The sequence below is a fragment of the Lactuca virosa genome, chromosome 6 (genome assembly GCF_052849685.1).
Source record: "Lactuca virosa cultivar CGN04683 chromosome 6, Lactuca_virosa_CGN04683_v6, whole genome shotgun sequence".
NCBI classification, from domain to species: domain Eukaryota; kingdom Viridiplantae; phylum Streptophyta; class Magnoliopsida; order Asterales; family Asteraceae; genus Lactuca; species Lactuca virosa.
In genome coordinates, this window is record NC_136431.1 from 156,130,043 (window position 1) to 156,139,708 (window position 9,666).

The following is a 9,666-nucleotide window of genomic DNA, read 5'->3' on the forward strand; positions in this document are numbered from 1 at the left end:
TGGTGTTCTGAAGCCCACAATGTGGTCATAAGAAGATTCTCGATTCAATGAGTAAAAATAGCTCTCACGACATGACAATTATCTATGTATCAAGTCACTTTAATGTTTCCAATGTTCAACGCGAATCGATGTTGCTGAGGATGCTTCCACTAACTTTCAAAGAAGCAACAAAAGACTGGCTCAAGTCACTTTCACCTGAAGCCAATTCAAACATGGGCTAACCTTCGAAAAGAATTCATTCAACAGTTCAGTCTACCTTCAAAGGTTTCAAGGTTAAAGAAGAATATTTCTAACTTTCAACAAGAAAATGGCGAGTCCTTATATGAAGCTTGGGAGAGATACAAGGAATTGCTTAGAAATTGCCTTGAACATGATCTTAATGTGCAACAAGAAGTTTCTATATTCTACGATGGGGTAAATGTGACTACAAGGCAACTCCTTGATTCTCAAGGACCAATGAAGAAGAAAAATCCCGCTACAATCAAGGAATTAATAGAAGAATTCGCGAAGCACCCTAGAGAGTACCCCAACCCTCGTAAAGACATTACAAGAGGTAAGGTAAGTGGCAATGGAGCTTCAGAGGACTTGGCAGAGGTAATGGAAAAACTCGAGAATATGAAATGGAGGATGACAAGGATGGGTCAATCCATACATGCCATACAAGTGGGGTGTGACAATTGTAGTGTACCGCACTAGACAAAAGATTGTGATTTTGACGAGAATGGGAACCGAAAAGCACAAGTATGCTACTCGAGTGGTGACCGGTATGATGAATATTAGAGGAAGCCTAAGAGGGAATGGTTGTCATTTTAAGAATACAAGAAGGCTAAAGAAGAAAATTATCGATAAACCAGACGAGGCTACTACCAAAAAGAACAACCACCACCCGAGAAGAAACCCGATTTCGAGTCAATGCTCAATAGATTCATGGAAACACTAGTGAAAAGAGGCATGATGCTACTGATGCTACAATTAGAAACCAACAAGCTTCCATTACTAACATCGAGACTCAACTTGGGCAATTGACTAATCTCGTAAACGAACGATTACCATCTAAAAATACCAATCCAAAACCACAACCTCACGTCATGGCCATTTCCATTGAAGAGGACACCATATCTAAGCCTCTAGTGATCTTAAGTGAAGCCACGAAGCAGCCCGATCCATAGCCAAAAAAGAAAAACGCGCTGGCACCTGGTTTTCACAATGTGACGAGCTCTCTGTCACGTCGTGGCCTAAGCAAATTCACACACATGCTTCTTTTGTCAAACCTTATCAGCCACCGTTACCTTATCCTTCTCGATCAAGGGCACATCCATTGGAACAAGAGCATAAAAGATTCATCAACCAAGTAAAGGGTATTCCAATTAATATGCCATTCATCGAAGCTATATCTAAGATGCCCGAATACGTGGAATTCCTTCAAGATCTTCTCGACACTCGTCAACAACTAGAAAAAATGTCCAAGGTTGTTCTTAATGAACAATGTTCAATGGTTATAATGGAAGGAATACCAACAAAAATAGGAGATCCAGGACGCCTAACGTTGCCGTGTGAGTTTGGAAATGCCACGAAGACATTTGATTTAGCCGATTCTGGAGTTAGCATAAATTTGATGCCATATTATTTCTACCAAAAGCTTGATCTTCCAGAATTGAAGACCACAAGAATGCTAATCCATATGGCTAATTGTTCGGTGACTTATCCTCGAGGCATAGTTGAATATTTATTGGTTAAAATTGGAAAATTTGTTTTTCTAATTGATTTTTTTATCTTAGACATGAAAGAGGATGAAGATGTACCAATTATTCTTCGATGCCCACTACTCAACACTGCAAGAGCCTTGGTAGACATTCGAGTGTCTAAGCTTACACTACGAGTGGAGAAGGAGGAGATTACATTTGGAGTTAATGAAAGGTCCAAGAAATCGAAAGAACAAAATGAAATATTCTTTATGGATGGGGTAAATAAAGACAATGATCTTGAAGAATTGGAAAAATTAATGGAAGAAGAATTACAAACAAGGGAAAAGCCATAACCAAAGGAAGAAGTCAAGCTTACCAAGACAAGGGCCTCCACTCAAATGGTTTTTGAAGTCTTTGCCTTTACACACCCTAAGGCAAAAAGTAGAGGAGGAGAATAAATATGAAGAAGTTATTCCAAGTGATGAAAAAGAGGACCAGGCTAGCAAGGAAACCACTCTTGACAAAATGGAAGTAGACAAGAAGGAACCAGCTGAGGATAAAAAAGAGCACCATAGCTGAAAAATCTCAAGGAGTAAAGAGAAAACACGATGCATGCGTCAACCCAAGAAAGAAGGAGAATTCAAAGAAAGATTATAGAAGACAGGTTGCGGATTACAAAAGGAAACACCTTGAGATGAAGGAGAATAGGGAGATTCTGCTCCCAACTGGCACACCGTAGAACGGGAAGGAGTCCGGCTCATGACTCCATCAAAAGAAGCACTTCTCAGGAGGCAACGTAAGCTCGATTTGCATTTTTCTTTCCCTTTTCTCTTTAGTTTATTTTTTCATTGTTTTATTTACTTTTTAGGTTAGCCATTCATTCATCTTCTGCTAAAATCAAGAGTAGCATCACAAAGTAAGTGGTAAAAATTTTAAAAGAAAATAAAATGGATTTTTGGCATTTTTTAGTACTCACGACATGGAGAAGTAAGCAAGTCCTAATTCTATTCCGAAATTGAAAGTTCACGACACGACAACGGTGGGAACCATATTCCACTTTTACCCCAAACATAAACAAGTTGGCCTTCATTTGTTTATACCACTTATGAAGTGAGAAGCACATTGTCCCCCCACTGTGAATTTGCGGCGACCATTGTTTAATCTTTCAATTTTTCATATTCTTTCCTCGCAATTGGTATATTTTTTTCCTCTAAATCCTTTAATATTACTGATTTTGTGCATTTAGAACTTAGGGTTCGTTTTTAGGTTATGTATGTCAAATTTGTGAGAATTTCTTGGAAATTAGGTTTGCATGTATGAATAATAGACTTAGAATTACTGCTAGATTAAACCCTTGGTGTTAATTTGACTCGATTTGGCCTGAACGATGACCGATTTCACCCATGCCGACGAACCGAAATCACGACGTGAGCTTTGAGCTTCACGACGTGAATACTGGGCAACATGCCATTTTATGTTTCTATTAAACTTAATTGTTGTGGTTGTTTTTGGTTTGCTTATTTCTTTATTTTTGTAGAACCATGGGGCCTAGAAGAGCTACTCAACAAGCACAAGGAGACTTTGATGTCTGAAAACTCACCGACTTTATCAGTTTCCACTAAACACTCCCCGAGATGTCCTGAATAACTACATTAACCGTTTGGGACGGCTACATAACCATGAGTTTTCTATCGCCCCTATCATTAGTCGGTCTTGGTTGAGAGGTGTAGGAATTGTAGGGGAAGTGGAAATGTCTTGGTTGAAAAGATCATTGGGAATGGGTTCACTTTTACATGCAAAGGATGGCAAAATCTTTTCACTCTTCAAGAGTCAGTGTATCGTGAAATATCAGTTGAGTTTTTCTCCACTATTCATTTTGAAGAACGCACGGTTGACCAGACTTATAAGAAGGCTCTCGTATTTCATTTTGGAGGAGAGTACCGAGAGTGTAGTCTCGTGGAGTTTCAAGGTGAATGGGATTATACACTGAAGAGGACACAAGATCTCCCTATTTTCATTTTTTTTACGAAGTTGTTCTAGAGAATTTACCATGAGAACAATAGAGGTCGTGTTTTGGACGAAAATTGCTAACTATGATTATGAATCGTAGGATTCTAGAGAGGGTTACATTCGGTCACCAATTCACCGGTTCCTACACTGTCTCATCACTTTCTCCATCAACCACAAACAACATGGGGACAAAGTGCCTTCGCAAAACATATTTTATATATGGAGCTTAATTTCACCGGGGGTGTTTTGCGACATTCCTTACATGTTGGCAAAGTTTTTGGGAAGTAAAGTTGTCAATTCAAGAGCTGGGAGTCTAATAATGGGGGGACATTTTATGACACACTTGGCACATTCATATGAGATTTTGATTCTGAGATTTTTTCCCACGATAAAATGACTAAATGAAACCGAACTCACCACTAATGTTTTGGTTACTATGCAAGTTGTGGTAAACTTGGTTGGAACTTTTGGTATACCCGCGAATGATGAAGAGGTCCCAATTGAACAAGTAGAACAGCCAAGGCCTAGGGGAAGAAAAAACACGAGAGTAAGCGGTGAAAGAGGACAACCACAAAAACAAGATGTGTCGATAGGAGGAGTTCCAACTGACCCATTTCAAAGTCCGGTTGGTCTTTATTTGAATAATATTCGTAGAGGTGTGCACTATCAAAATCAAGCATTGGATGGGATATATTCACATTTTCACATTGAACGCCCGCCACTGATGCCACCACAAGCACCTTACATACTGACATGGGAGGAAATATGGACATTTGGTAACTTTGGGGTTAGAACTAGTGGAGCACGAGGGGACGAAGATGAAGAATGAATGATTATCCCTTTTAATTTTATTTGGTTATTTTTAGTTTTCATTTTTGGTTTTATTTTTATTGTGGGTGTGATTTATGTTAGGTTTGTTTTTTGTTTTATGTAACTGAATTTTTGATGTTTATTTTCTTTTTTCACTTCTAGGATTTCTTTGGTTTATTTTGATCATAGTTATTGAATTGTCGAGAGAAAAGGCGTGAGAGTTTAGATTCAAAAATCAAAGACCACAACTTTTGATAAGTGTGGGGTGTCATTCGCGTGGAAAGAAGAGCATAGAGAGGAGTTAAAGAAGAGATAGTGGTATTAAAAATGGGTCTTAAACAATTGAGAACTCAAATGACATTTTACCACTAGAAGCATTTTTGGCTAAACTACATTTTGTGATCGTCCAGTATTCACTACGTGACCATCACTTTGTCACTTCATGTCGAACCTGTATGTCGCAATTCATTATTTGAAGAATCCAATTTCACGACGTGGTGACTACTCATTCACGTCGTGAGCCCACCAGATGATTGTGACTCTCTTGCTCAATCATTCGACTTTATGACGTGACATATGCTTTCTCACATCATGATTGAAGTACAATGCCTTATTTTGAAGTTTCTTGCACCACACTTTTCGAAGTTGCTAGTCTTTGGTTCATACTTTATCTATCACATTTACAAGCACTAACATGAGTCTAGTTCCAACAAATATTCGAGATGTTCACGCTTTCCCACTACAATAAAATTTGATATCGCCACTACTACCCCAGGGGAGTATGTTCCTTGTTTTCCCTTTTATTTCTTTTTATATGCTTTAAATGTTTTATGCATACAATGAGGGCATTATATGAAATAAGTGTGGGGTAAGGGGTCGAAAAAGGAGACTCAAGCATAAAAGTAATTAGAAAAATGCTAGAAATTTAAAAATTAATAGGCGTGCAAAAATAGTCTAATAAATCTAGTCATTTTGTTGATATTATTTCATTTGGGCTAGTTTTCTAGTATTATGTATGATGGTTCGATGCGAACCCTAAGATTTAGTAGAGCCAATTTTTTATATTGTATTTTTGGCTTCCCAGTCTTAGTGAAATCGTGAGATAAAAACACAACCTTATGTAGTTTGAGGGGCATAAAAAGTTTAGCGTCATGTACCAGAAATGTATTTAGGGGAGCTTATGTAGTCATTGCACTTTAGACTAATACAATTAACCAATAAGGGTTTAAGTTAAGTTTCCTTGCTTAAGCATATGTTTTTCTTTTTAGCTTTTTAGTTTTCAGTGAAAAAAGTGAGTTATAAAAAAAGAAAAAAAAGAAAAAAAATAGGAAAGAAAAAAAAGAGTTGTTGTAAAAGTTTGTTGAATGAATAAGAGATTACAAAATACAAAGATCAAGAAATATGAAGGAAAGTTCAAAAATTCAAAATATTTAAGAATCAAGTTGAAGAAAATAAAGAATAAGGAAAGCTTGCCAAAAGTCAAACTTATATTATTTAAGTTGTAATGTTACTTTCTAGGTTAATTTTACCATGTGTATGCTTCGGAGCTTAACCAAAAATACCTTGAGGTTAAGAAAGATTTATGGGGATGGATTCAGAGGGGTGCATAAAATGAATGTCATTCTAAATAAGTGGAAGAGTTTATGAGGATTGTAAGTATTTAGGGCTTGGGAAGTATTTAGGATATTTAGACACAAATCCATGCATTGAGGTGATGCGTAATTAATGGGTTCAATTCAGATTGTTTTGTGTGATATTGGTAGGCATGGTTCTATGTAATATATTAAAATGAAGTTTTGATTGAGGGTAAGCAAAAGATAAGTGTAAGGTATTTTGATTTTGCCATAATTATACACGTTTTAGGCATTATTTTAATACATTTAAAGCTATATTTTGGTAAAAGGAAGAGATATTTGGTCTTTCTTAAGGTAATTTGTATTATGCAGCCAAAAAGGACATTCTGGAAGAAAAAAGACTAAAAATGACAAAATATAGACACTTGGAGGACTGGAGCCGAAGCTAGGAGCTTAAAGGAGCAAAAAATCGAGTTATACACATTTCCCACGACGTGCTGTTCTGAAGCCCACGACATGGTCATAAGAAGAATCTCAATTCCATGAGTAAAAATAGCTCTCATGACATGACAATTATCTCTTCACCTCGTGACATGTGTCCAGAAGATTCCTACATGTAAAGGTACAAGTTTCCTTGGCGAATACGGGATAGATACTAAGTTCACGTTCTGACTCCCAATTGGCCACGACATGAAGAGCAAAATTATGGAAACTATATATATATATATATATATATATATATATATATATATATATATATATATATATATATATATATATATATATATATATATATATATATATATATATATATATATATATATATATATATATATATATATATATATATATATCGGACATTACATCAACTTAAGAGGATATACTGGAGATTTTAGACGAATTGTGGGACATAAAGCTACAATTTAGACCGACAATTAACCCTTGGAAGATTGGAGATCAAGAGTTTAGAATATTGTAGTAAGAGTTCACATGATACATTCAGTTTGCATTATATTGATCATGTATAGTTTAAATTCTTATGTTTTTATGTGTTTATTTTCTGTAATTATGAGCTAAATCATTAGGGTTTTTTTAGTGATGATGAACCCTAATACTATGTGTTAGTTTCTACTCTACATGGATTTATGAAGTTGGTTTAGCTTGTGTTTGATTTATCAATACCTAGCATGTTAAAAGTTTTAATCTTTGTTGCTTAGATTCAAGTTATGTGTAGTTGAATGAGCATTTTAATTTCATGAAATTGTTTACCTAGTTGTTTATTATCATTAAATTGCTAGAGCTAGTGATTGATCAAATCGTAGATTAGGTACTAAAGATAGTAACTTTAACTGTGTTAGAGAACATAATTTGATCATAATTGTGTTTGGTTATTTGTCTTGATCATAGATAATTAATCCTAGAGATATCTTACAATGAACATTAATCTTAAATAAATCATTCTAGTGTCTAGTTGTGTATGATAATTGCATAGTAGTTCATTAATTGGTGAAAACATTAGGAGATCAGATCAAGACTTCTAATAACTTTTATATTGGTAACCAAATGAAATAATCTGTGTCTTGAAACTAATCATAGGAAAAAGGGGGATTCAAAGCTAAACGGAAGTGTCTTTATTTTCTTGATTACAATCATCTTTACTTAGTTATTTGCATCAATTATTTAGTTAATTGAAGTAGTTAAGTTAATCTAAACTTGCAAAATCAGATAAAAAAAACCCCTATTTTAGTTATTGTTTTAGATTATTTTTTAGTAGTTATTTTATTAGCTAAATATTGTTCCCTGAGTTCGATATCCATCTTACTTTACTATATTATAAATGGACTAGATAGACTGCCTATAATGCATTAGTACATTTAAAACTGGTAGGTATATCTGTGCACATAAGTGAATCAGAGATAGGTTTCTTATTAGCCTAAGTAACCTAAACGAAAGTCGTAGTAATCGTAAAAGCGAAAGCGGGCATATAGAGAATGCCTAAATCTGACTTCGTATGAGGAAGTGATGGTTTTTTAAAGTTTCGGTACACCAGTGTGCGACACAAAAATCGAAATTAAGATTGGTTGATTGTTAGCCAAAGCAATGCAAATGAGAGTTGAAGATCTCATAAATAACAATCCGTAGATATAAAGAACATCGAGAACGGAGTCTGCATAAATAAGTTATGAATTTTCCCGGTCTTTTGTAGAATCTTCATAGACTGTTAAATTTAAATTTAGATGAGAATTCGTCGACGGAGTCTAGATGAAAGTTGTAGTTCTCGTCGATAGCTCGTATGAGAGATATGAATATTTAGAAGATTGAAAATTGTACCTACTACCTACGACCCTGTGCAAAGCGCCTAGGTATGTGGCACGTCGTGACTGATGTTCTAGAAGGTGGGACGTGTGTGACATCCCCAAATTCACGGTCATTTTAAAAATTTTATTTATGCTTATTTAAAAATAAGAGTATCCTTTTTGAAAAATAGCATTGCGGAATTTGTTCCCAGAAAACATGATAAAGATGTTATCAAAGCATTTCCAAAGAAATGTAGTTTTATTTAAAACACCGGGATGTCATCGTCAATACAGAAACATAAGCATAATGAAATATTACAAGCCTTACAGTAATTAAACTAATGGCTTAATACTCATTGAATCTCTCAGCGTAATGTATCTTTCATATAGCCACCTATGATACAATAAACTGCGTGGATCAGGTTGGGAAACCTGGTGAGTACATTGGGTTATCAACCTACAATAATATAATTATTATGTTTAACATAAAACAATTAACCCAATTTCCCATCCCCATTATCTTCTTTATTCTTAAGGATCTACCCTAAGAATCATATATTCATTATTTATTTATTCCTAAGGATTGTCCTAAGGAATAGGCACGAAGTCCATCGCTGCCAGGGTTTATCCAACAGGCACTAAGTCCATAGCTGCGAATGTTATCTATTAGATACAACTGCCAATGTTCATTTGTAAAGCACTAAGTCCATAGCTGTCAGGGTTTTTAGAGTACATCTGGTGAACACATCGTTCAAAAACACCTACAGGTTGCGAGCCTGCTAGCATTCCACTGGACTGTCTAGAATAGTCCGTGGTTGTCATCTATACTCTGCTAGATGACTGGATCAACTTTATAGTCAAGGCATCTCATCATCTTTCACCTCTCAATATCTATATCATCTCTCATCTCTTATCATTCATCTACCCATCTTTACCCAATATATGCATAGGTATAAAAATACATATACACTTTAAATCACATAAAACATGTATAAATCGTTCATCTAGCATAGATATCAACAATCACAGATAATAAGCACATATAGCAAGTATTAATATTAAATACTTCATATCTATGTGTAAGATGAAAGTAACTATGCACTCACCTATTAAAGTGACGACTCGAAATTTGGGCAGTGCTTTGCTTCTAACAATTGTCTTTTCCTTTGATGAAACCTAGTATCATTATTATTAATTCTTAGTCTAATATTTATTGCGACTAATTATTAGTCTAGATTCATCATTAACTTAAAGTCCACTTTCATGATCTATCAAGTAAGGAACAACCAG

At 35.2% G+C, this 9,666-nt stretch overlaps 1 protein-coding gene and 1 non-coding gene across 2 annotated transcripts; one reads left to right on the top strand and one right to left on the bottom strand.

The window, feature by feature from the left end:
• Positions 1–270: 270 nt before the first annotated feature.
• Positions 271–377, bottom strand: LOC145122998 (small nucleolar RNA R71). The gene has a single exon (XR_013714879.1). It is a non-coding gene; the product is annotated as a small nucleolar RNA R71 (small nucleolar RNA).
• Positions 378–1,399: 1,022 nt separating this feature from the next.
• LOC145122027 (uncharacterized) lies at positions 1,400–2,038 on the top strand. Its single transcript, XM_079057705.1, has one exon. The coding sequence runs from the start codon at positions 1,400–1,402 to the stop codon at positions 2,036–2,038; it is 639 nt and encodes a 212-aa protein (XP_078913831.1).
• Positions 2,039–9,666: the final 7,628 nt, after the last annotated feature.

What these genes read in the sequence shown, in the direction of transcription:
- LOC145122027 (XM_079057705.1), top strand. Translation starts at nt 1,400, where the DNA reads ATGCCCGAATACGTGGAATTCCTTCAAGATCTTCTCGACACTCGTCAA.